We start from the raw sequence: 27,844 nt of genomic DNA, 5'->3' as shown, positions 1-27,844 counted from the left end.
TAAGAGGCTTTTGGGGGCAGGGGCAGGCGCAGACACCTCAGGGCAGATTCTGAGTTTGGAGACCTTTAGGGCGCAGGCGCAGACACCTCAGGGCAGATTCTGAGATAGGAGACCTTTAGGGCGCAGGCGCAGACCAGACATGGTTCCAGGCTGCCGCTGGGCCAAAGGCACCTGGAGCCCAGGCGGGAGCTGGGAGAGCAGAGTGAAGAGCCGGTCCGGTCTGAGTTTCAATTTGGGGTGGAAGGGAGTGGTGAGCTGACATTTGCAGCAGCCTGTGTGCGTGCCCTGCCTGCACAGCAGCCAGACTGCCTGAGGGGCCACAGGGTTAAAGTTAAAGAGGAGCCAAAAAACCCCAAAAAACAAAAAAGCAAGCGCTGTTGTGGTGGCATCTGGGCTGCAGGTCTGGGCGCAGAGCATTTCGGTCCCTCATAGACCAAGGTGTGAGCAGAGGAGCAGTGACCACACCTGGCCCGGACCATGAAAGATAGATACTGTGAACCAGGAGGTCAAAGGCGCCCAGGTAGCGCTAAAAAAACAGGAGCAGGAAAGCACTGAAGCCCACAGCCTGGGGAGAAGAAAGGGCCAAGCCTAAGTTAGCAACTAAGTTAGTTAGCAACTAAGAAAAGGGCTAAAAAAAGCCCAGTAAGCAGCTATCACATGAGAAGTTGAAGGCGCTGATGAGCTTGGGTAGAAGTTAAAGACTGGCAAGTGTGACCTGTACAAGTTTGTGTCAGGTGCTGTGCTGGAACACTATTGTGCTCGACTCTTACCACTTCCAGAGGACTAAAGATGCCCCCTACCTCTGATGAGAGGACACAAGGAGGCAAATATTTTTTTGGACCCCACCAGTGTGGAAATTTAGCTTGACTTGTTCCTGCGTTCTTGGGTGGGAAAGTGAGAAGGCAGACTAAAACAAATGAAAAAAATACCTAATAAAAGAAGGGCAGGCACAATTTAGGTCAGGATCAATAAATCTCCCACAAGCACCTCCTACTCTGAAAGCTTTCATCCGAATGCCCACCCCAATAAACTACTGCTTTCGCCGTGCCTTTGCCCTTTCTTTTCTTTAAAAGAGAACATTACGGAATTGAGAAGAAATAAACTTTATTTAACACTGGATGTATGAAACAACTAACAGTGAGCTTGGGGTACATAATGACAAATATGACATGGGAGATGTGAGTCAGATGTAAATTAGTGCTCCTCTCGACTGCCCACTGCACCTTGTTACTTCCCCAGTTCCACTTGCTCAACTTTTTGTAGACTTCAGTCTTCGTGGATGTTGAAGAGCTTGGCTACTTCATTGAGATCTTCATGCTCTTCTCCATCCTTAATGATCTGAGGAAGAAAGGAACATTAAAAGTTACCGGGCGGCTCCGTTTGAGCTCAGTCCAGGCCCACAAAGGCCCAGTCATCTTCCTCCTCCTCCTCTTGCCAAAAACAAATGGTACAGAACTGGCCAAAATTGATTTATTATAAGGCAGAGATGTTAATTGGTCGATTCTTACCCTACCAGACCAGGGATGCAAGGAAGGAAGGAGTCAGGAGCAAGCTTTTGTCTTATTTGATGTACAGACCACATGGGCTTTGCCTCTACCAAAGTACCCCCCTAATGCCTCAGGGTGGCTTAGAAGGAAACCCAAGTTCATGAAAGCTAGACTGTCCAAGCACAAACTCAGAGAAAGCTGGAAAGCTGAGTACAGGCTTGTAGAGATCATTTTCTGAAGAGCAGGCTAGTTATAGCTGGTTAAATGTGGAGGTTCATAGCCAGAAGGCTGCCTATCAGAGGATGGATTTCACTGGGAAGACAAACTCATGAAACCATTTACTGAAGTCTGTTAAGGGAGTGTGAATCTATCAGTAGAAGTAGTACCCATTACTAGTGAAATCTCAGATCTTTTGAAATGTGTGGATTGTAAGACTTTTCAGGAAGCCTGATGAAGTTATGAGAATATTTCCTAGCCCATCCTTTCTCCCATCTCTCCTCTACCAAATCAAATAGGCACTCACCTTCCTTGCAATTGGCATCCTGTTAAAGATATTCCACAGCAGGATCCCCACAACAACTTTATCCCTGAGATAGAAGATAACACCTTTGCCGAAGTCTTCCCCCTTTATGAGGCTCTGTGGGGTCTTAGCATCGCTGGGAGGGATGTCAATGTCGGAGGCCTCCGACTCAGTCTCACTCTCTGAACGGATACCAGTCCCTGTGACAAAAGCACCAAGAGATGATCTGAGAATACTTTAGAAGCCAAGCTGTCCTGGGGAGCTCCACAGATGGGCTGATTCTTTAGAGTCCTTCTTTGTCACCAAAGCCAGAGAACACTCTGCCCTGCTAGCTTGGCTGCGCCTCAAAAGCTGCTCAACTCTCTCACTTCCTATTTCATTTTAAAATTCTATTGGTAACACCTCCAGCTTTCTTTCTCCAAGTTCAACAGATATTTATTATAAGTGTGTATACAATATGCTACATGTAAGGGACAAAATTAGGTAGCAACTGTAGAGAAAATGCCACTGCAATCTGAAAAGCATTCTGGGAATGCTTGGACTAGGGCAGGGGAATATAGGCAGAATGGGGATGGGGTAGATGGCTTCCATCCCCCAGGGAGTTCCTAAGCTCCTGCTTAAGCTCCAAAAGTCCCAGTCCCCCTTTCTAGTGCTGCCAATATAAAATATCTTCCAGTCTCATGGGAGGGGAGAGGTCAGAATCAAGGATCATGGATATAAATGTACTTGAAGTTCCGAAGGAAAAGAACCAAGCAAATGGTCTTTTCCTCCTCAGGAAAAAAAAAAAATCTGCCATTTTTAGAATACATAGAACTGGGCTTGATGTGGCAGCTGGACCATGATGGCTGTGCACTCCAGTCAGAACTCAATAGCAGGAAGTAGGGCCAAAGATGTAGGAGTTGAAGAGAGACCCCCCAGGAAAGAGACATGCCTTCCTTCGAAAGAAAAACTGACACCAGGTTCTGACAAATGGGAGGGCTTAAGAGGCCATCCAGGAAGTAGCCAGACAATTTTTTTCTGAGCCCAGAGCCCCCTGGTGGCTAACAGACATCAAGCTAAAGTTTCCCCACAGCCTAAATTAGAGGCCTGTTGGTTTTTTTTAAACGCCTCAGGTCTTTCCTTTTACCTAGAACCTGGGGATCCCCAACAGGGGAGAAGTGACAAAATTCCAAGGAGAGGCTAGAGAACCATTTCTATTTATATTTCCGGGCTCCATTCTGGTGCCATGGCTACTAACAACCCTACAAGGTGGTTCCACTATTTGAACCACTTTGTGGAGTTCAGACCCACCAATGACTAGGGGATCTGTGACTTGGTCTCCTTTAAGGTTTAGCTTTAAAGAAAGGGATGATTCCCCTGGTAGTGCCTTACTGGAAATATGTAAATCCTTTTCAGAGAAAGCCTGGAAAATCTAGCAGAAGGAAATAATTCCAGTGCCGCACAGATTGCATAGGATTGCCTCCTGACACTGTTCAAGGGCAAATGGTTGACCGCCTTACCTGATTGTTCAGTTGCAGATTTGGGGGTGTCTTTTGCAGTAGCTTTGGCAAAAACCCCAACTGTGGGCAAACTACCATCCACAAGACCAATGGCTTCATAGCCAACATCGGGGCCCAGATCACTCCTGTGGGGAAAAGGAGAGAAGGCCGAGATACTACAAAGAAAATAAAATGCAGTCTAGATGCTCTGGGATGCTGACTTAGCAAATGTCACACTAGGTCATACTAATGGTGGAGTCCATTCACTTCATAATTTGGTATCTAACACTAGTGTCAAGAGGCAGTTTGTGGAAAAGCCTAGCTGTATCGTACACGACATCAACCTTCAAAGTTTAGGGACGTGTCCTCATATAGTCTTTACCTCCCTGTAACTAATTACACATCATTAAATTTGTAAATTTACTTGATCGTTTCTTGAATCTTATGTTTTTAGCTTATACCACCTCTTGGGAAAAATGACTCCCATGAACTTATTAGAGGCTTACTTTTGTACAATACTATCCATTACTGTTCTAAGACTATCTTCCACACAGCAAGAGGGAACCCCAGGTTAGGTATTTATAGCCATGGCCACACGAATTCTGAATTTATTAACAGACGATAAGCTCCTCAAGAGTAGGAACTGTTTCACTTTTTGCCTGCTGGTGATTAAGTGGGCACTCAGGAAACAACTGCTTGGTTCCATCCTCTTTTGACACTGTCTTTCCAAGTGGAAAATGCCTTTAAAAAGTTAACAGGTGTTTAAGCCTCTATATGTGCCAGGCACGGGGCTTTTTTTCCCAGAAGAATCTCCATCTCATCAACCATTTAAATCGCTCTACCCTCAAAGTTTTCCAATCTCTGCCATGTCTTTCTGGTGATGTTGGGAACTAGAACTACGTGCAGAATTCCAGGAGAGGATGTGCCATGGTTCTGAAAAAGGGTTGGAGACAATTTCTGCTTTATTTCCAACTCCCTTCAAGAGAACAGTCTACATTTTAATGACCTTTTTGGGTCACAGTAGCACATTGGCAATCTTCAGGAAAAGAAGTCTACAATGACTCTTTAGATTCCACTTCTGGGTCATAAAGGACAGTGAACCAATGAACCAATGCTTAGTAAGTGTCCACCACGTGCAGGCCACTGTGCTAGATACAAATGTAATAAAGGAAATAATCCCAACTCAAACTGAACTTAGGTTAAGTATTACTTTTGAATTTCCTCCCTCAATTTCATAGAAATTTCAAAGAATGTCAGAGCTAAGAAGGACGCTTAAAGATCTAGTTCTACTTTCAGATTTTATAGGGGAAAACAGGCCTAGAAAAGGAAAGTGATTTGCCCAAAGCCTCCTGGCTCTGGGCCTATTTTTCCACACTCAAGTTCTTCCTACCACTTTTTTCTTGCTACTTAAGATAACCTTGAAGATACTGTGCTGGATATTCATTCCTAAGGTGGGCATTTTACTACCAAGAAGAGTTTAGTGTGACCTGTACCCCGGGGATTTCAGTGAACATTCCACCTTCCACATTACTTAAGAAAATGCTACCTTGGCAATTTCTATTCCGATGAGAGTCCACAATTATCATCCTATCTCAACTCCATCCAACATGTCAGATTATGCTTGAAGTTGGTTTCATTGCTTTAAAGGTTACAATAAGAACAAGTCATTGCTTATTCTTATTGTTGCTTTTAGGAATTTTAGACTAGTAAAATCCTCATGAAAGGACTACTCTGCACTGTGACAGAGAGGGTGGTGATGCTGTCATCCATTCTCTCTTCCTTAGATTACCTTATGATAATTGGCCTAGGTGATTAGGGGACCAAGTTGTTCCTTGGTACAATGCTAACTGGTCCACACCAGGATCCAGTCTAGAACCCTGTGGCTGATACTATGTTCTAACCAATTGAACAAACTGGTCCAGAGAGGTCCCCAAACACATAAACGTTACCAGAACATTGACTGATGCCAGTATGGTTTGGCAGCCCCGGTCATATTTTCTCCAGCTAGTCTTCCACTCACGACAGCATGGTCGTGATGCTCTACCCTTCGACGACCCAACTTGATATCATAGAAACATGCAGCATCTCCTGCCTGAGAAACAAACACATTGTGAGCAAAGGGGAAAAAAAGGAGAGTGGACCTAGGGGATTCTGGGAAACTCCTCAAAACTCATTTATCCTTCTCAGCTGCCAAAAGAACTAGCCTCAGAATCACAGGTTTAAGGGCTGGAGGACATCAAGAAGTTCAACCCTTTCATCTTGCAGATAAGGAAAGGGAGATCTTCTGAGGTCAAGTCACCTAGGTAGTTAAGTCATAGTTCTGAACCTAGGTCTTCTGACTCCCAAATCCAATAGCCCTTTTGTTAGACCACAATACCTTCATAGGAGATGGCATAAACTATTTGAAGTATTTACCTTAAGCTCACTTGAGTATTTATTTCTACACTTGGGCCCCAAATTCTTCAACCTCATTTACTTAGAATTAAATCCTAACTGAGCAGACTTGCATCAGCAGCTCACAGGCTGGTGTCACCAAACCCTCCCTGGTCTTGGTGTGACATACTTACCACCCAGATGTTAGAGCGGGCCTGGAGCTCCGCATTCACTCGGAAGCCCCCAAAATCAGAATCTACTTCTAGGCCACCAGTCTTGGCCAGTTCAACATTGGGCTCCAAGCCCACAGCTGCAACAATGTGATCGGTTTCTACCTATAAGGGGAAAGAGAGTTGATGGAACTCATGAATTTTCATACAGGGCAGATACATATCCTTTAAAACAAATGGCTAGTTTATCAAGTGAGATTAAAGGCTTTAAAAAAATTACCAACTAACTCTTTACTTTAGGATACCCAGAAAGAGAAATATGCTACCCAATATGAGCCCAGAGAAATGGAATATAGACAGAAGGGAGCTAATGGAAAGTGGTTCCTAGATGTTTGCTCAAGCTCACTTGATGTGTGTGTGTATGTGTTTTTACAGGGAAGGCACACTTCCAGAGAAAACTATGGAAGGTTGATCATGGCTGCCAAGAAACTATTGCACTAGTGTTAAATGAAGAGGAAAAGAAAAAGCAAGGACAAGAGCATGTCTCTCCTCTCTCTCTGGTATGGGAGGTGGAACCTATATTAAATTCTCCCTCCCTGAAGGTGATCATGGTTTCTCAAAGACTCTGTTAGAGAATGTGAACTTTGTAAATAAGGCCATCACTCGAGGGGTAACCAAAGCATTAGAGAGGTTCCATCTCCAAGAGGGCTGGCCACAAGGGGACATGTTTTCTGGCTAGACTAACAGTAAAGTGTGGCGGGGGCTATAATCCACACTGGCAAAGTGCGTGAATTATTCCACACAGAATCCTGCACCTTTGTTGCAGCCTTGATGACATCTCTCTTACCTTCCTGCCATCTTTCAGTTTGATGAGCAACTTGCCACTTTTGACACCAACTGCCTGCACAACGGCATTAGGCATTACTTTAACCCCCTCTGTGAAGGCAAGAAACAGCCTTGAAGTTGTGACAATGACCAAGGGAAGTACAAAGGCAGGTGAGATGACACTGCTGAGAAAGTTAATGTCTGACTTTGGGAAGATACAGCCCAAACCTATGGCTCATTGTTAGCCCTTGGAGACTTTAGTACCCCCACTTCAGGTTACCTGTGAGTCTAGAACACTGGGCAAACACAGCTAGCAAACGGATCAGGCCTAACCTAAAGATCTGCAAACAGTTCAAAGAGAACTGACTTTGGAGAAATCTACCCTAACTCCTGAATTTTACAGAGGAAAAGAGGAGTGGATATATGGAGGTGGAAGGAACCTGAAAGGTCCTCACATTGGACAGGTAATGACAGAGGCCCACAGAGGCCAAGTGCCTTGCTCAGAGTCCCCCAAGAGCTAGACTGGGAAGGCAGTGCTCTCTTTACAGACCGAATGGGGCACAAAAGACCCAGTGGAAGGAAGTGACTTGCCCAAGGTAACACTGATAGTAGGTAACAGAGCCAGGACGTACTTGACCCCAGGCCCTGTATTCTAAATCCAGGCCATTTCCCATGATAGCAGACTGTTAGCTATTTTTTTTTACTCTTGAAGTGGGGAAATACTTTGAAACTGAAATCTTTAAAAAACAAAAACCCTTACCTTCTGTCTTGGTACCACTTCTAAGACAGAAGAGCAGCAAAGGCTAGGCAATGGGAGTTAAGTGACTTGCCCATGGTCACAGAGCTAGAAAGTGTCTGAGGTCGCATTTGAACTCAGGGCCTTCCAACTCCAGGCCTGGAACTCTATCCACTGTGCTACCTGGCTGCCCTGAAACATTTCTTTGTTTAAAAAAAGAATGTTTTATTGATGAGTTCACAATTAAAAGTGTAGTCACTTCCCAACATCTTCCTCTGTCTCTTACAATAGTCAGCTATCTGGAAAGCGCTTCGATACCTTTCCTGACTTTTTCTGTGGTCCAGTTGCTGAGGTACTCAGGGAGAATCTTCCCCATATTTCCTTTCTCCGGGAAGAGCTGAATCACTTCTGTGCCCAAAGTTCGGGCTGGGAAGCAAAACCAAAACAAAGACAAGAATGGATCAATTTAGGAGGATAGAGGCAATTCTGAAAGAGAGAGAGTGTGTGTGTGTGCGCGCGGGTGCACACAGTCACTTAATTAAGCATAGGGAGAAGATTTCAGTCTATTCTGTAGCCAGATGTTGTAGGGTTGTGCCAGGTGCCAGAACTCCTTCACAAGTCAAAACATCAAGGCTGCTGGAATGCAGCAGTCATTGGGCCCGACACTTTATCCCGAACTCGGATTATATACTTGAATATATGAGCTAAGACTGATTTTGAGATCCTGGGCAAAGAAAGGTCCCCAGTACAAATGCCGGGGGGCTTCTGAACAGTCCAACATTCTCACTTCACAGAGTGGCCACTTTAAGGGGAAAAAGACAGGGGCCATATCCTATTTTTCTAGCACTAGCAATATGGTGCACATAGTAGGTGCTCAATAAATTCTGGATGAATTGAAAAAAAAAAAGAAACCACTCTGATTTGAGCTTAGAGACTTAAAAATCTGCAAACCTATTTATCTGTCAGAAGCAGTGTGGTATGTTTTGCACATATAAGTTTTTGAGCAAGAGACCTAAGACATTTTTTGGTCTTCTACATTTCCTTTCCAACTCTTTTAACAACCAACTTTCCTTAATAATTTACTTCTAGAGAGACTCAGTCCAAGGACTGGTGGTATGGAAAAAAAGATGATTAATATTCCATATGCCAAAGTTGGAGATTCCATATTGCTTGCCATCTACTAAAGAGAAAGAGAGTATTCTTGCTGAGTTTTACCAGTCTGCTAGGGATCACAGACAGGGATTAGTCTGATGCTCAGCATCACTAGGAGGTAAATTCCCAAGCCAAACATAACTCTTTTTTTCCCCTTGTGGTACTAGCAAAGTTATCTCTGTGAGTCTTGCCAGGAGGGCCAGGAGAAGGGAAGGGAGGATATGGAAGAAAGAAGCTTCTGCAAAAAGACACATCTACCTTCTGGCTAGTAAAAAGAAATGGAACTTAGTGTGGATTGGAAAGATACTCACCTTTTCTGGCGAGGGCACAGGCCAGTTCACTACCTAAGAAGCCCCCACCAATAACTGTAATCGAACTGACCTCCCTTGAAATCTTCTCCAAGGATCTATAATCTCCAATCTGTAAAATTACAGCAGCTTAGTCCAGTCATTTTCCAAAGGGGACACATAAAATTATCAGGAAATAATTTTTCAACCAAATCTTTATAGAAAACTTTAATAATTATAAATATGCGTACACAAAAAAGCTAAATTCAACTCTCTAAGTTCCTAACGTCATTTTCTCTGCTTCCATCTATAACTCTTCTATCAAGAACTCCAAACATCTTTAAAAAACATATTGGATAGCCACTGCGGTGGCTTTAGTGTTGTTGGCAAAATACGCTGGGAACAGCTTAGCCTTCTGGCTGTATCTCTAGGCATGAAGTTTGTGTAACACTTGCGACAAGAAATACACAGAGGCTAGGGACAATTTTGGTGACTTGAGCCATCAGGAAAGGCAAATGGGCAGAAACAATAGAAATCAGTGAGGGCATCTTTTTCTGAGAAGCTGAGCTGAAGTCATTTTGGTGGGGACATGTGAGGCATGGAGAAGGCCAGTGGCTTGCCCCAGGGTCAGAAGAGCCAGAGACTGAAGAACAATTGGAATCTCTTCCCCATTCCTACATCACAAGGAGACCACAAGATTATCCTACCTTTTCGAAAATAAGCAAGAGAGAAAGTCTGAAAGCAGATGGTTACCTTTCTGAAAAGTGTTGTTCTACTCTTTACCTCTGGCCCAGCCCTATCAATAGCAGAAAGATTTCTTGGAGTGCCTCCTGGAAAAAAGGGAGAAAAATTCTTTTTAAAGAACGGAATAAAACAGGGAGGCCTAAACAACCATCCATCCCCACCACGGTTTGTTGAGAACTGAGGTGTGTGCGCGCCCTCTGCTGGCAGCACAGGTACACAAACAGGACACAAGAGTCCTACACCAGGCTGATCTTTCAGCAGACTCATGACTTTCTTTCCCTTGGCCTACAGAATGCAGAATTCCTCCTCACAGGGCCCTACCTACCCCTCCAGTGAAAAGGAATCAGTTCTCAGGCTCCCTAGCAGTTTTCCCCAAGGGTTTGCTAGATACTAAAGCCTGGATAATTTCAGCAATTATCCGGTCTCTTATTTTTCTCTCTGATCTGAATCTAGGATGAAGCCACCCGTCCGACTATGCCCAGAGACCTTGTGCATTATAGATGCTCTTCTAGGGAGCAGCCAGGGTAACTCGGCTCTCCTGCTATGGTTAGACAGCAGTAGTCTCCTGGTAGGTTTGCTCAGGGCAGAGACAAAGGATTTGGATCTCACCTTTCCTGAATATGACCAGCTAATGAAATGATGCCTTCTACACAGAAGGTGGACTTGAAGAAAGGAAGCTACATCACAGACCACTAACCTGTTGCAATCAAGCACTTTTCAAAAGTTATCTGAGAGCCGTCATTAAGTTTCACCATGTTGTCCCTCACATCCAGCTGTACCACCTGGCATACACAATACAGAGAAAGAAATAAAGGTGGAAGAGCTTTTCACCTAAAACGAATTCTTCAGAGATGAGAACCTCCCAACTAATCATTGGCACCCAGCTCCTAGCCCTTGTCCACCACTCCAGGGCATCCAAGACCAGTTCCAGCCAACACTGGGCCTGAGATTTGTGGGAAAGTGTGCATAGAGATTTAGGGGAAAGAGAAAACTCAAACTGAGAATCCAGGAGTGGGAAAACTAAGCAAAATGAGAAGTCAGGCCCAAGACATCTCTCTTTCAAAAAATAAACAGATGCTCTAAGGGAATGGATTAGATGACAAAAGGCTACCATTTGACTGGCTCCAGTGCTACCACTCCTGGGTTCCCACTCACTCTGCCACAACTCCTCTGGAGCTTGGCAGACTTTGGAAATGGGTCCAGACCCTGCTCAGCTCTTTCTTCATGCCCCAAACCCCACCTTCCTTTCTCTCCTTAAATTCCTAGGGGTATGTGTTCCATCTTCTCTGACTGAAGGGAAGAAAAATGGATTTTCCTCTTTACTTACTTACTTACAAGCTCCTTGAGGGCAGTGACTGTGTCATATCTACATTTTTTATCTCCCCTAGCACAGTAATTCGCACACAGTAGGCGCAATGATAAATGTTTGCTGGAGTTCAGCTGAAACAAAGTTGGGAGTTTTTCCAAAGGAACCATGAACGTAGAACAAAAATCTTACCGAATTCAGAAGCGTAGAAAAAGAATCATTTCAGGAGTACGGGAGATTGATCCAAAGACAACTAAAGCAGTCATATGATGTCTGGCATTAACTTATGGGCAACCCAGATCTTGTCCCTTGCTTTAACTGCTTCAGAAACTAGATAAAAAGCTCCCTCGTGTCCTTAAAGAGCCCCCCCCACTTCCTCCCCACCCTTTCCCCTTCTTTGCTCATCCTCTATTTCATAAGGTTTGGGACAGAACTACTGGGACCCTTTAAGCAGACAGGACAGCTGACTTACTATAATGGGCTACTATAGCGACATACCCTCACATCACCAGAGTGGGCACACATACATATGGAAAGATGCAGGGACCGTTTCCCCCCACAGATATAACTTTCTGAAATCAGAAAAGTTTTATGAACTCATGAACAGTCCCCAAGGTCTGGTGGGGTGGACAAAAAGGGAAAGAGACAACTTTGTGGAGGGATGTAGAGGGATAATTTTTGCTCCGGGTTAGGTATCGGCTCATTCCCAGAAGCCTATACAGACTAAGCACGGGACCCCGGCAACCTGAAGTCCTTTTAGCTAACATGATCATGCCAGTGGGACAAAGATAAAGGGAAGGAGAGGGAGCCCAATGGGGGAGGGGGGCAGCTGGGCACCGACCTTCTTGCCAGTTAGGACAGCCACACCACCATTCTCAATGTGAGGCAGATCCTGAGCAGATACATAAAAAGAAGGTGGCTGGAAATAGATGCTAGAGAGGGAGAAAAGAGAGGGAACAAAGAGTTAAAAAGGCCTTGCTATCTCTCAGCCTTCCTCTGACTTCATCCTTCTGCAATTAAAATGGCCTCCAGCAGTTGCACAGTTGTCCATTAGGCCATGAGGAGGTTTCTAGGACTGTTCAGGTTGGGTCATGGCTTACACCATGGGGGCCACCCAAGAGCTAGAATCATTCTAAATCAGAGCCAAGGGGGGGGCAGCTAGGTAGTTCAGTGGATTGAGAGCCAGGCCTGGAAATGGGAGGTCCTGGGTTCAAATGTGGCTTCAGACACTTCCTAGCTGTGTGACCCTGGGCAAGTCACTTGACCCCCATGCCTAGCCCTTACCACTATTCTGCCTTGAAGCCAATACACAGTATTGATTCCAAGATGGAAGGTGAGGGTTAAAAAAAATCAGAGCCAACAACCCCACCTCCCCCATGGAAAAGAGGCCCAAATATTGCAAAGCAATGGACAGACTGTGGTCCCAGCCCACGCTGTCGTGTGTATAAGCTTTCAGAGCTTCTCTGTTGGGTCTCTACCATTCAAGGGAGTTTGCTAGGGTTCTGAGGAAGTGGGCCCTTTTAACTGCCTTTCTACTATTCTCCTGGGGGACTCTGTGTATGTTCAGTTCAACTGGATGAGCAAAAGCCCCCAGTCACACAATTCTTCACAGAAGTCCGAGGTTTCAAAGGTCAGGGGTGGAAGACAGGATCTATATGTGCTCTGCCGCCCACTGAATCACACTGCAGTACAAGCTTTAGCAAGGCTCTCAATACATTACCAAGTCATCCCCCTTTTCCACTTCCACAAGGTCAATTCAGTGTTCTCCTCCCCTTTGGGAGGCAGGGTCTAGCTGCCCAGCCCCTTCCCAGTCAGGACCCTTGTAGACCTGGAGGCATACCTCCTCTCTTTTCCATTCCACTGTTTGAAACGAAGTGTGTTGGTGACATTTGGATCATCTGAAAACCATAGTTCTTTGGAAAGAGGGGGGCGCATGTATGGTAGTTCAGGATCCTCTGATATAATTAAGACCTTTGGATGAACAAAAAAGTCTTGTCAGCGCCAAAGTGCCCACCTCAGGTAGCATTTAAAGACACCTATGCCAAGCACAAGAGACATCTTACCCTGGCCCCAGGGTCACGAGCACGGATGGATCTAGCGGCAGCGAACGCTGCAGTGCCTCCGCCAATTAGCAGGAAAGGAGCGTGAGTTGGTGCCTTGATTTGGGCCCTGGTCTCTGGAACTGTAAGCAACAGATCAGACACGGTGAACCTTCTAAAAGGCTCTGATGCTGCTCAAAGTGATAAAAGCATCACTTTGCAATTATCTTACTCTTTTTGCTCTACTATGTACACTTCAGTCTTATTAAACCTTGCAACATAACGATGGGGAAAGGAAAAGTGGCTTCATCTTTATTTTCTCTGGTGGGAAAATGACAAGGAGGTCAATGATTCTCTTAAAGAGAATCTGTCTTGCATTTAAACCCTTAGTTTGGAAATTCAGAAGCATACTTCAAACATGAACATTCAGCTTTGTCCTCTCTAATGAGGAAGGATAGATAATCAATCCACAGTTCCACCCTATAGCTGCTGGGTAGAGGAAATAAAACCAGGCTTTTAATTTGGCCAAAGGACATGGACCAAGAACTGAGAGTTGAGGAAAGCAATGAAGATCACCTGCTTAAGGGCCAAAAAGGATAGAAGAAGGGTCCAAATTTCCTTACTTAAAAATGGCCATCACACACAGCTTTCTCTTCATGGACCTTCAGCCTTACCTTTAGAGGTAATCTGAAGAAAACTAGGTTCAACCACAGGCTTCATCGAGTTTATGCTTGAACCTAAATTTTCTCTAAGCACTACAATTGCATTGTTCTTTAGCTCTGAACTATTTCTAGAGGTTGGTTTATCATCTCACAATTTCCACCAGATGGCCTTAAATATGACAACCAAATGGCTTAGATAATTTATTTCAATTGTCTGCACTTCCCGTTGTGTTTTAAGTCCAAAGAACAGAGTACTCACCACTTAAGCTATCCCTTCTCTCTTTTTCTTCTGGGGTCAGTCCTAATCCTGAAATTCTCTCATCATATCTCTTTTGGTCCTCTTTCACTGTCATATAGGCCTGCAGACCAAAAACATAGCCAGAACATTGTTCTACCATGTGTCGAACTTGCAGTATTCGTACGATACCGTTACATTTCAAATAAATGATAAGCTTTTGTCCACATCAAGCCAATTCCTTTTGGTTAAAAAGAGTGAGGCAAAATGCATTTTCTTGTAAGCAACTTTGAACAAATGTTAACTTTTCTACTTTCAGGCTCTTCTTTAGAGACACAAATCAATCTGGCATTTTGTCCTTCAGGTAAGACACCAGGTAAAGTGATGGCATCGCCTATGCTGGGTGGTACACCAGAAAGTACCTCGCATTTCTATAGCAGTCTACCATCTCCACAGTGTTTTTCTTCATTAACAACTCTAGGCAGGACAAAATTAGGAAAGAGGAAATTAACTCTCTGGGCAGATAAATATAAAGCACTTGTAATAATATAAAGGGGTCTTGCATTAAGCTAGATACTGGGATGAAAAATCACATCAGATGTGCTAACAGTTGGGGACCTACCTGGGTTAGATCTTCTCTTGGCAGAGTTACCAGCTATCAGGGCAATTAGAAAACAAATGTCTTAAAGCACGACCAACTGCATAACACCTTTCTCCTACAAAGAATAACTCGCTTTTGTCCTACCTGGGCTATTTTTCCCCTAAAAGGACCAGCCAAACAGTCTAAATAAGAAATGCCATACAAAGAAATTTCTAAAGTGAGGGAAAAATAGGTATATTATTGCAAGCACCACGCTACACATGTAGTAAACTCTGAGGATTAAAAAGCAGGCTATTGTTCTTGCCATCAGTTGTGTCTACAATCCTTCTGCTCTTCTCTGTCCCCTGGCAATTCATATCATTTAGAATGATTCAGAATATCAATAGATTCCAGGAAATTATCAACATTGCTACATATAAATCTGATGCCAAGATTATTTTAGAATGTGAAAAAATATCAACAATTAGCTCCAGTAAGTTAAAACTCCTTAGATATTCATTTCCAAAAGAAATCAGCACAGTGCCTGCACACAGTAGGTGCTCAATAAATGCTTGCTGATTTTCTAGATTTACCCATGTATATAACACATTGCAAAAAAAGTCAAAGAAGTTATTTTTAAGTTAAAATTGATTTCCTCTCAGTGTGAGGCTTTTATCTAACAAATCCTAATCTTGAGTGATACAAAGTGAGAGAAACTGAGGGGGAATGCTTGAACACAGTCCCAATCCAACTTAAACCTCACCTCCTTCTGGATTCACAAATCAATGGGACCTAAGCCTGAGAAAAATCTTTAAGTTTAGTGGTGAAAAAATGGTAATGAGCCTTTTCTTTTTTTAAGGAAGCTTTAAAGGAAGTTTACACCTATGCTAACCTAGCAAGGGCCTATTTCCAAGGGTTTACAAAGGTCCTATCAACAAATACATTTATATAGGATTTACAAAGTACTTTCCTAATCTGTATATATTTCAAACCAAGGAGAGAAATGCGTCAGGTTGGGAAAACTACTGCAGTTATAGGAAAAAGACTAGAAGTGCACATTAGAGTATTCAACTTCAGAAGGTCTCTGAGAAGAAATGTATTATTTTCAGTATGAGACTACGTGAACAATTACTGTCAACAATGGCTCACCAATGACAAATAGACCAAATTCAGAACTTAAGGCCCAAAGCTTTAGTATCAATTGCCCAGTAAATCTTGGCTCTAGCAGTCACTAGTCAAGGGCCTGGGGCAGTAAAGACTGAGGTTAAATACTTTGCCTAAGGACTCAGTATTGGGCGAAGTACTCTAGGGTTGAGCGCTCATATCCTTGCCAGTCAGAGCTTCAAATCTGCGGTCTAGAAGTGTTAGGTTTAAATCACAGGATTCAAACAAAAACTTCAGGAAAGTCCCTTCTAGTTCTCAAAATGGTTTCTTCCTTTGGAATGTGAAATAGAAGAAAAAATTCCAATTTTTAAGGTAAGGAATGAGAACTATTTGGGGAAAAATGATGAGGAAATACTGAAGAGTTTGCAACCAAACCCCAACAAATTCAAACTGGTTATAAGGGAAGGGGAAGGGTGTTCTTGAGACCAAAAAGTTTCCTCTTTGGGACGCGTATTATATTTCTGGTCAAGTCAAATTAAAAGTTAAAAATTACTTTTAAAAACTCCTCACTAAGGTGACTAAGGTCACACCTGATTAATACCACTGATGACCACAGAGAACAATTAAGTATTTGCCCAGGAACTTATAAAAAGCCTGCAATGCGTGGACTTTTTCCAGGAAGGGATAAGGCAACACTGGCTTCCTGCCCCTGGATACAACATTTAATGACCTGGCAGGCCAAAGAAAGAATCTGTCTGTCTGGCCTGATGGAGGTCGTCCAACTCCCGGTTAGGGCAGGGCCTTTTTAGAGCAGCAAAGGTGGTCCTGGGTCTAAAAGCAAATCTTGGCATTCACAAAGAAACATATATGAAATCCAAACATTATAAATGTGGCTTCTTTTTTTGTTTTTGAAGAATGAGATGAGAGGGGAAAAATGAATAAGAAATATGAAAATGCAAAAACTGCCAATTCAAAGATCTCTGCTAAAAAATGGAGGCGAAGCATTTAGGAAAATAATTTTACACTGTTAGTTTGCCAGGTGTCAAACTCCAGGGCAGGAACCAGAATAAAATGTAATTTGGAAATAGGTAAAAAATGAATAAAAATACAACAGAGATAATATTAATATGTGGTTTTCTAAGTCATTATACAACCCTAGGGATCCTTACGTCCTTCTGGTTGAGTCTGACACCACTGGTGTAGATTGCTTCAACTAGAAGTTCTGATTAGTGCTTCTAAAAGGAAACTGTTGTGCATTTGTATAATAAAGGGTGATGTGCCTTCATATAATTTCTTTCATATTTTCATATTATTCATTTTGTAAGTGAATAATCTCATAAAACCAAAACCCCAAATCATATACCCAAGTAAACAAGTTATAAATCATATGCTTTCATTTGCATTCCTACTCCAACAGTTCTTTCCTGGAGGTGGATATTCTTTTTCATAAGTCCTCTGAACTGTTCTGGATTGTTGTATTGCTGTTAGCAGTAAAGCCTATCATATTTGATCGTTCTACAATATTGCTGTTACTGTGTTCTCCTGGTTCTGCTTATTTCACTCTGCATTTGTTCAAGTAGGTCTTTCCAGCTCTTTCTGAAACCATCCTGTTCACCATTCCTCATAGCAAAGTAGCATTCTATCACCATCTCATACCACACTTTGTTCAGCCATTCCCCAAATGAGGGATATCCCTTTAGTTTCCAATTCTTTGCCACCACAAAAGAGTAACCATAAATATTTTTGTACAAGCAGGTCCTTTCACATTTTTTAAAATCTCTTTTGTATTTTGGGGTACAAACTGGATCAAAGGCATACATTGTTTTATGGCCCTTTAGTCATAGTTCCAAAATGCCCTCCAGAATGGTCGGATCAGTTCACAACTCCAATGGATGATTCACCTTAAAGAGAAATGTTATGACCTTAGAAAGAACAGTGTCAAGAGCTACTCTTCTTAATATCAGAGCTTACCCCTTCAATATAGGGCCTGATTCATTTCTGTGTGTCCCCAGTGCCTCTTATAGCTTGGAGATTATTATCCCCGCACCCCTCAAAAAAACTCCATCATTTTTTATTTTAAAAAATTTTGGAGTTCCAAATTTTCTCCTTCCCTTCTGATCCTTTACTCTCCATCGAGAAGGCAAGAAACATGATGTCAATCATTGTGAAAAAATCTGCACTTGAGTTCATCAGTTCTCTCTTTGGAGATGGATAGCATTTTTCATCTTGGATCCTTCAGTTATCTTGAATCACTCTATTAATAGATCAGAGTAGCAAGGTTGATCTCATAGTTGATCATCCTTACAATATTTCATGGTTAAATGACTTGTCCAGGCTTACACAGATCAGTCTTTCTGACTCCAGATCTATCCATTGCTACCTACCTGTCAAGGAAGACCAGAGTGCCTGGAAGTTTTCAGATGAAGAAATCAAAGCTATCTAGAATCATAGGAAAAACTGCTCTAAATCAATACTGATTAGAGAAATGTAAATTAAAGCAATTCTGAGGTATCACTTCACACCTATCAGATTGGCTAATGTGAGAGAAAGGAAAATGACAAATGTTGCTGGGGATATGGGAAAATTGGGACACTAATGTATGAGTTGTGAACTGATCTAACCATTCTGGAGGGCAATTTGGAACTATAACCAAAGGGCTATAAAACATACCCTTTGACCCAGCAATCCCAAAAAGACAAAAAAAAGGGAAAAGGAACTACAAGGAGAAAAATATTCACAGTAGCTCTTTTTGTGGTGGCAAAGAACTGGAAACTGAAAGGATGGTTGCCCATCAATTGAGCTGAACAAGCGAAGGGAATATATTGTGCTACAAGAAATGATGAACAGGACAATTTCAGAAAAACCTGGAAAGAAACTGATAAACTGATACAGAGTGAAGTGACCAGAACCAGAACACTGTATACAGTAACAGCAATATTGTATGATCAACTGTGAATGACTTACCTATTATCAGCAATATAATGATCGAAGACAATTCAGAAGGACTTATGATGAAAAATGCTATCCACCTCCAGGGAAAGAATGGAGGGAGTTAGAATGCAGATTAAAGAATACCTTTTTTTTTTACTTTTTTCTTTGTGTTTTCTTTCATATGATTAATATGGAAATATGTTTTGTATAACTGCACATGTATAATCTTTATAAAATTGCTTGGCTTCTCAATGTGTAGGGAGGGAAAGAAGGGAGATAATTTGGAACTCAAAATTATAAAAAACAAAGTTTTAAAATTGTTTTTGCATGTAATTGGAAAAAAATTAACAACAACAACAAAACTGCCGTGGGCAATTCATGGAACTGCTCTGGAACTCGGTTTCCTCATCTATAAAATGAGGGATCTAGATCTGATGGCCTCTAAAGTTCCCCTCTAGCTAGATAATAGATCTAGGATCCTCCTATCTTCCTTATGAAGATTTTACTCACAAATGAAAAGTTATCAGACTTACTCATGCATTTTAAGGTTGGGGTATGAATATGGGCTACTCCAAATAGCTTTCATTTTGCTTAATGATCTGGGCAGAAGAATTTTTCATCGACTTAACTAGCAATGGAAAGCACAGAATCTTAATGACTTCCAGCTATTTGCTCTTAGCAGAGAAAACAAAAGGCTTCCTTCAAGAATGGGCACAACTAGATAGCAGCTAGGGGTGGTGTGCTTATCCTGGCATGAGACCAGAAACCAATCTGCTTAGTCGCCATAATTGCTGTCAAATTAACTCTCTCTCTCTCAATCTGATGAGAGTGCAATATTATGACAATTCTCCAATTCTACTTTTATAATTAAGCCCCTCAAACAAACTTTTAGCCTAAAAAAATTTGACTGCTTTTTAAATTTACAGTGAGGGCATGGGGATTTTTCCTGTATAAAGTGCTATTGTTTTTAGTATCTGTACATCTCAAGCAGTGACATGGAGAGAAGGTCTAGTAAAGGAGACTAAATCACACTCTAGGCTGAGAAGCTGCTGGTAATTCTGATCTTACGCCTAGGCCAATATGGCAAATCTAGTAAAGAGAGCCAATGTTACAGCTAGTCAAATATACGAAGAAAAGGGAATTGGAATGAAGAGGTAGGGTCTGACAACATGAGGTTATATTGCCCTAAATCTCTAACTAGTCCTTAGGGACTATTAGACAGCAAGTGTATTAAGGGAGGCTTTGGGAAAGCCTCCCAAAAGGAGCAAAGGGAATTGTATAAGGTGGGAAGCCAAATAAAAGCAAGAGAACAGCTATTAATGGAAGTTGGCAGCTTCTTTTCATAAGCTGCTTTTCTACTTACATATGCACCAGCTCCCATGCTTGATAAGCCCACAATAAGGACTAACATTGATTTATCGATTTTGTTCCCAGAAGCACCAGAGCTGGCCATTTGTCTTGTCATCTGGAATTCTACAGGAATATGCCATCGCTGCAACAAGTTGCCTGAGAGACACAACAGTGCATTAGACACAACAGCATATAAAATTATGAATATACAGAAACAATTATAAGTCAATGAATCATATCAATTGAGTTGCTGATCACTGAGACCTCCAAAATAAGTCAAATCATATTCAAATGGCATTTTTAAAAAAGCCCCGACTTTCTGTCTTAGTAATAACAATTATAAGACAGAAAGGCTAGGGCTAGCCAAATGAGGTTAAGAGACTTGCCCAGGCCAGATTAGAACCCAGGTCTTCCCGACTCCAGGCCTGGTGCTCTATCCACCGTGCCACCTAGCTGCTGCTCCTACAACTAGCATTTGACTCTCTACATCTCCATTTCTACTATCACTTAATGTTAGTTTTGTGGGGGTGATTCAATACCTAAAAAGTTGTTCCGAATGTTGCTAACTAATTTCTAAATAATGTTGAACTTAAGTCAGAAAAGATAAGAGCAAATATTTTGACACTTTGCCAACCTTCCTTCATATCTTTTCCAAGTAAAACTGAGCATAGATGGATAGATTACTGACCCAATCCATAATGCTCACTATAGGACCTTTACCCAAGACAACAAGACATTTATCTAGAAATCTAAGGAGTAGGAGGTGCAAATGGATCAATCTGTAATCAGGGTGCAAGACGTCCATGTGATGCAATCTAAAATGACAGAATTCAGCCTACTGTGAAAGGTTAAGATGCAATTAGTTATGGGTAGAGATATGTGAAGGCCTGGGTGAGAGAAGGAAAAGTTCAGAGGGAAAAACACAAAAGGTTTCTACTTTCACTTGTCCAGGAGATTAAGTCTGGTATCACTCAGTATTTATGGTATCAGATTATAATTCTCATATCTTCAACACGGCATAAGGGAAAGAGCTCTGGGATAGAACCAAAGGAACTGGGTTCTAGACTCTTTGTTAGTCACAGAGTTATCTTGAACAAGTTACTTCTACTTTTGGGGGGCCTCAGTTTCCTTCTCTGAAAACTGTGGAGGTTGACCAAGATAATTTCTAAGGTTTTTCTCTTCTAGCTCTGATTTCATTCTGTAAGAAGTTATTATGCAAATCTTGAATACACGGGCAAGGAAAATGTCCATTTTGGGGCACACTGCCATTTTCATAAAAGAAAGAATCTGGAGCTTGCTTGCTTCTTTCCCTTGACTCTGGTGGCTTGGTTCCTGCCCTGACTATGCCTTAAAAATTGGGACGGGGCTCTCTATATTTCAGAAACAAGGAGTTTATCCTGCCTTTCATACTAAGTTCAACACAGAGAATAGGCCTAAAGGTTAGAGTTCAAAGAAAATTAGAACCTGGCTCCTCTCAACTCCGCTTGCCTCCCCCCCCCTCCCCCCTTAAGCATAAGGGAGAAATTTTGCTTTGTTTGGAAAAGTACAAAATTACAAAAAAATGTAAAAGGCTAGAGAACATGTTTCAATTCAGGGAAACCTCCATTTTCTAGAAATCCATAAACAAGATAAAAATGAAGCAAAGGCGGAAACTGAATGTGTGATCTCAGAAAATCAAATCGAGTAGATAAAAGTTTTGTATGCCAATTTCTGTTGGGTGAATTTTGCACTCACTCCCATTCCTTTTGAGGTCCTTTTCTATAAATGAGCATTTTTCATAAATAGGCAAAAATGAAAAGCTATTTGATTTCTTAAAGCACAAGTGTCTGCAGCCATAACCAGAAAATTTGTAGCAAAATTCACAACAGCTAGATAGAGAGAAAGGTCTGGACTCGAAATCAGGAAGACCTGATTCAGAACCCTAGGCAAGTTAATTAACTCCACTGGCCTCAGTTTTCCAAACTGGAAGATGGGGATAATAATAGCACCTACCTCGTAGGGTAGTTGTGAGGATCAAATGAGATAATATACATAAAACACTACATAAATATCAGCTATATTAAATCCAAATAGTAAATTTTTAACTTTTACCAGAAAAAAACCATACTTTAACATTTATTATTTCCACATTATGATCACTGGCCATGTTTTAAGGTCCCTCCCCCTCTTTTTTGGTCAGGGGTAAAATAATTAAACTTCTGACCTCATGGCTTTCAAACGTTCATTAACTTTATATTTCTACTGGAGCAGGCTTCTTTAGAAATATCACTCAAGAGACTTACCCAACTTCCTAATTTAGAAAATCAAACCACACCTCAATGGCTTGTATCAATCATTAAATAGTCTCACTGAAGGTAGGCTGAGGAATGATTTTTGGCCCTCCTGCTCATACCGAGGGTCCAGATAATGGAGAAAAGCAAAGTTCCTATGCCAGTCATTTTTTTCTAAGTCCATTTACAGAGACTAGGAAAATCTTGAATTTAAGCAGGTTAAAATTCCATTTTCTAACAATTCCTAATAATTTCTTTCCAGTTGCCTCACCACAACTTTTGTTTATTATACTGTCGTAGACTAGTACTAACATAATACCTAAGCCAGCAACTCAAGATATTTACCAAGACTTTTGCTAATTCTTGTGGGGTTCACTCTCTCCAGAACTTTCCTGTACTGATAGGAGACATCTAGAATCCAGTGAGGCATCCAGGAATGAATGGAATCTACACGAATGAATTTTGAGACCTGTTAGTATTAGCACGCCCAAATGTATTGGGTTTGTGGAATGGAGAAAAACACCGCTTGGACATGAATAGTATGACCGTTTAGATAGGCTGGTGCATTACATGCCTCCTCTTTTAAGTAGTTTTTGTTTGTTTTAAACCTTTACTTTGTCTTATTATCAACTCTTAAGAAAATAAGGGCAAGACCTGGGAAAACAAGGAAGAGACTTGCCCAGGATCACACAGCTGTATGTAAAGCATTCTTCCCCTATGAGATGTTAACAACAATTTATCCAACAAGCATGTTAAAGTGTTAAAATTTGTATTTAATTTAATACCAGTTAATGTCGCCAAAAGCTGGGACACATTTGGAGTTGAGAGTTTACGTAGGATCTTACAACATTTTGTTTGACTATTTATTATTGATGCATAGCAAGAATTTGGGTACAGTCAAGCTCAGAAATGCTTTTAAGTAAATACAAGGTCACTCTAGCTTCACACCATAAAGAAAGTTACCTTAGCAAGCATAAAGTATTCAAACCAATGGAGTTTCAACTGAGAAGTTAACTATAATATTGCTAAATTAACCTTTTCATTTCACTGGAATTACATAAGAATTCAAGAGAAAATGGATACAGTACAGTCTTAAGCAGACGAAAACATCTTAAAATAAGAATAATATGTTTAGGCAATAGGTCTGAAACAATCATGTTGGGTTTTCCCCCCCAAACAATTATATTCTATAGACTAGCAATAAGGTATAAGAGAGAGGTATCCAGTATGGCCACTACAGGAGATGACGGAAGACAGACCAATCAATGGCTATTAGGTTTGGATTTTTCTATTTTGTTTTGGGCCTATTATTTTATTGGCAGATCAAACCCTCTACAAGTTATAATCTTTAAAAAAAGAATTGCCTGGGGGCACTGTGAGGTTAAACAACCTGTTGAAGGTCATGAAGTGAATATCTTTCAAAGGCAGGACTTGAATTTAGGCCTTATGACCCACAGGGTATTCTACTAATTATATCAGGCAATCTCTGGAGCTCAAGCTTTTAATATTTAGGCAAGAATGATAACAGGAAGGTGCCATCCTGCACTCAGAAGAAAGCTAAGATGGTTAGTAAGCTAACATTGCTATCCAAAACAATGCGTTCTTAGAATATTTCCAGAAAATCCAATATCCCGGGACATTAAGTAGAAAGCAGCTAACTTGTCTTCTGTTTTGAGTCTGAAAGTCCACACATACAAAATCTGGGAGCCCAATCTCTAAAAAAATACTAGATAGAAGAGATAAGGCAGTGAGGACCCTTATGCATAAGGTATCTCATTCTCTTCTTTAAAAGTGAGAGTGATTGCAAGGATCTTTATGTGTATAATATAGAAAACCACTTAAACTTTTGGACCTCACAGGGGCCACCAATCGGTTTGATCACATGGACAGCATGAATGGCAGTGAGACAAGAGATCTCTGAATAGAAGCCAAACTGGATTATGTGATCCCCTAGATCTTCAGCACTCTCTCTAATGAAGATAGGTCTTCCACAGGTATAGGGAGATCCATATGCTTCTCATACTTCAGTGAGGCTCATGATATTGGTAAATAGTGAACACTGATTTTCAGCACAAGGCTTACTTAAGCATTAAGAAATACACTTCAAATGAGCCTAATGTTGGTAAGAGGTACAGAACACTATTAAAATGTCCGTTATGATTCAAATAATTCATAGTAACAACCCAACATGAAAAAGCAAAGGGAGGAGATAAGATAGTATGATCTTATCCTCTGCCCAAAAGTTGATCAAGGAAAAGAGTATTCTATGGAAAAAGAAAGGCTCTCACTAAAAATATGCAGTAAGGGATACTACTTAAAAAGGACAGGGATGGGGCTGTTGAAGGAGCTATTTTGCCTGAAGAAGAGACTATGGGGGGTGGGGAGGATGGTGGTAGTTGTTAGAATTTGTCTTTAAGTATTTATTTGAAGGGCAGCCATGTGAAAAGAGGGGTCAGATTTATTTTACTTGGTCTTAGAAGGGAGAAACTAGAAGTAACAGGGGAAGTCACAAAGAGGCAGCATTCTGTTTAATGAAAAGGAAAGCTTCCTATCAGGCATCCCAAACTGAGATGAGCTGCTTTAGAAGGTTCTCTTTCACTACAAGGCTTAAAGGCTGGATGATCACTTATCAGGCATATTTTAGAGAGGATTCTTACTAGCTTTGGGCTAAATTATAAGGCATCTGAGAGAATGTCTGCCTTTGAGATTCTATGCATCTATTAGAAAAATATGTGATTGATCACCTAAGTGCAATGGGGATACCAGTGGGGTTTTGATTTTAAAGGATCATTCTACTGCAGATATGAATAACATGGAAATAGGTTTTGAACAATGATATGTATAACCCAGTGGAACTGCTTGTTGGCTTAGGGAGGGGATAGGAATGGGGGGGAGGGGGTCATGAATGATGTAACCATTGAAAAATATTCTAAATAAAAGAGATTCTATGCATCCACATAAATCTATGAAGGAAAAATAGTCAAGAAAACAGAAATCGTAATATAATATAGTAGGCCACCTCTGAACATTGAAGGAAAAACCATTCAAAACTAGACAAAGTTTTTTTTTTAGCACTAATATGAAATACTTTCAAGTCTAAATAAGTCAAGGAAATAGCTTAGCAACAAACATGTGCTAAGAAGCCATTTTCTCAAGGAGTCTACTATTGTACAGAAGCAAACAATGATGTTAAGATGGAGGCAGAAGTTACAGAAGGGTAAAAAAGTTACATTGTACTTTAATGTGCAGAACAGCTCCTGCTACCGAAAAGCACTGTGCAATGCACCTGTTTGGTGGTATTGTTATTTGGGGTGCAAAGCCAACTGAGATATCTAGAGACCAGGGTTTTTAATCAAAAAGTTGCTTTTTAAAGTTGCTGACAGCAAAGGCCTTCAGATTATAAGGTATTTATTTAACCATTAAAACTCCATTCAGGAAACACTCTTGGGGGGCTCCAGGAAAAATGGTGCAAAAACTCAAGGAAACATTTTTTAAAATTACTTTTGATATTAACAAGAACTTAAGAAGACCTCTGACCATAAAACATTCTCAAAAACGCATGGATGGCAGATGCATAATGGAGTAAGGAAGGAATTTAGGGGTCTTTCATTATAGCCCTCTCAGTTGGAAAGGACTTTAAACAGATTTAATCCAAATCCCTTATTTTTCCAGAAGATGAAAATGAGGCCCACTGGTGAAATGACTTGGCTAAGGTTACCCAACTAGTATCGTAGCAGAACAAGGACTAGAACCTGTGTCTTCAAATTCTCAGCCTAGCGCTCTTGATTCAATACCTGTTATTAACTTTTTGAGGTCAACTTCACGAAGGACAAATACTCTACTTTCTCAGGTGTTCATATCAGAGCGTAATATTGGACTGCACAGACCATTTATAGGGCATTATTTACTTTCTAAAAGAATCATAAGATACCCTGCGCATTGGTTAAAAAATAACTCTAAAAAAACTGGCATTAAACACAACCACAAAGTCACACTAACCACATTTTTCAATTCACCTTTGGCCCGCCATCCTATTTGCTATTTACCTCATGACTTATATTCACAGTTGTTTCAATGGTATTTGACATAGAAAGTACTTCTGAATTTTCAAAGGGCTTTCACATCTATAGTCTCAACTTTAAGACAGGTAAAGGATATATTATTACATTTTACAGAAGAAGAAACTGCAGAACAAACTCTATTAGGTGGCTTATTGCAAGTCACATCTACAATAAATGGCAGTCTCAATCTGAAATCCTGGGCTTTTCCCACTAGACTTCCCAGCTTCCACGGTCCGATATTTCTGAAGTACCCTTCTACTTATCTGGTTGAAACCTTATGCCTTCAACCTTATCCCTTCTCTTCGACACTCAGCTAAAATGCCGCCGCCGCCGCCACCACCTCCCACGAAGTATTCCCGGTTCCCGCCCAATCAGAAAACATTTCTCTCTTCTAAACTATCAATACTTTCTTTGCGCCACTCCCCCCCCCCCCCCCCCCGCTTTTCTCGATTTCTGCTCTCTATTATCCGTTCTTTTGGGCCATGTGTCTTACTGATTTCCCTAACGGTTAGAGACTTATTTCGGATTCATCTTCCAGTCTCCCTCTTGACCCCCCCCTCCGTCCCCACCCACGCTGCTCTCCACAAGCCCGCTTCAACCCAGGGGAAAGAAGGGGGCATGGAGGGGAGAGGAGAAGGGGGCGGGGGGGGGGTAAGAACCTGGCAGCCAGAGGGCCAGCAGGGATCACAGAGAATGGACTGGGCTGGAGGAGTCCTAACCCAGAGTCCGCCGGCTAGTGGGGTAGGTGTGGGAGCTGATGCCTCTGAAGGTCAGGCCAGCAACTCTACCCTGGAGAGTTTGGAGCGCTCCCAAAGGAAGGCGGGAGTGAGCGTGCGGAAGGAGCATGGCTGCAGCGAACGGGACTGCGGCCCTGGGGATACTAGGAAGGCCGGGCAGGGTTCCAAGGGGTCAGGGTCATGGTCGGAGTGGGACGGGGAAGGGGGGAAGGGGAGAGGACCGCAGCGGGAGTCTCAGACAACTAACTTACCTGGGAATCGGCTCTTCTGCTTTTGGCCACGGACGCAGATAGTCTGTACAAGAGGTACGAGTTTCTGCCCCAACCCGGTCGCAGCGGCGCTTCCCCATCGGAGCATGGTTACAGCAACGGCCGATGCCGCTACGCCGCTACTGCTTCTTCGCCTTCTCACACAGCAAGTGACCCGTTACCCACCGTCCGCCTCCAACGCCACTCTATCCCACTTCAGCCCACCTCGCCGGCGGGACCTCCCCTGAGACGCACTCTTATTGGGTTGCTGGAGCCGCATGCGCAGACGCTGCACTACCATTGGACACCGGCGTGGTAGGGAATGGACCAGTAAAGTTCCTGCGTTATCCAAGAACTGTGCAGCCATTGGCTGAGGAAGCGAATAATCTCGCGCATGCGCATGTTGGTCACTGTGGCTCGGAGCAGTGATACCTCAGGGTCGTGATCCGAGCTCATGGGTTACCACTTTCATTTTCGATGTTGAGTTTTCCGTTCCTCTGGGGTGGCTTTCCACTTAGGTTCAGTAGTGGCATTGACGGGAGGTGTGGG

At 42.0% G+C, this 27,844-nt stretch overlaps 1 protein-coding gene across 2 annotated transcripts; it reads right to left on the bottom strand.

Annotated features, from left to right (window-relative positions):
- Positions 1-1,087: 1,087 nt before the first annotated feature.
- AIFM1 (apoptosis inducing factor mitochondria associated 1) lies at positions 1,088-27,578 on the bottom strand. Of its 2 annotated transcripts, XM_056809377.1 has the most exons (17): positions 27,299-27,538; positions 22,595-22,696; positions 19,993-20,135; positions 14,039-14,138; positions 13,142-13,260; positions 12,919-13,049; positions 11,920-12,010; positions 10,470-10,554; positions 9,782-9,858; positions 9,053-9,161; positions 7,908-8,015; positions 6,876-6,964; positions 6,053-6,193; positions 5,435-5,577; positions 3,507-3,631; positions 2,011-2,207; positions 1,088-1,338 (listed from the first exon to the last, which is right to left on the bottom strand). In XM_056809377.1, the coding sequence occupies exons 1-17, from the start codon at positions 27,402-27,404 to the stop codon at positions 1,267-1,269; spliced, it is 1,938 nt and encodes a 645-aa protein (XP_056665355.1). In that variant the 5' UTR covers positions 27,405-27,538; the 3' UTR covers positions 1,088-1,266. The 2 variants fall into 2 exon arrangements, with proteins under 2 accessions (XP_056665355.1, XP_056665356.1); XM_056809378.1 differs by lacking the exon at positions 22,595-22,696 and having other exon boundaries at positions 27,299-27,578.
- Between the last annotated feature and the right edge of the window lie 266 nt (positions 27,579-27,844).

The sequence above is a fragment of the Monodelphis domestica genome, chromosome X, assembly GCF_027887165.1.
Source record: "Monodelphis domestica isolate mMonDom1 chromosome X, mMonDom1.pri, whole genome shotgun sequence".
In the NCBI taxonomy this organism is placed as follows: Eukaryota; Metazoa; Chordata; class Mammalia; order Didelphimorphia; family Didelphidae; genus Monodelphis; species Monodelphis domestica.
The sequence above is the reverse complement of the archived record's forward strand: the minus strand, read 5'-3'. Positions and strand labels throughout refer to the sequence as shown.

Bases quoted from the DNA above. Each gene is read 5' to 3' on its own strand.
- AIFM1 (XM_056809377.1), bottom strand. From the start codon at position 27,404: ATGCTCCGATGGGGAAGCGCCGCTGCGACCGGGTTGGGGCAGAAACTC. The intron at 13,261-14,038 runs GTGAGTACTCTG...TGTTGCTTACAG, and splicing joins GAGAAGGGATAGCTTAAGTG to TTCCAGAGACCAGGGCCCAA. The intron at 10,555-11,919 runs GTCGGTGCCCAG...TGTGTATGCCAG, and splicing joins CTGTCCTAACTGGCAAGAAG to GTGGTACAGCTGGATGTGAG.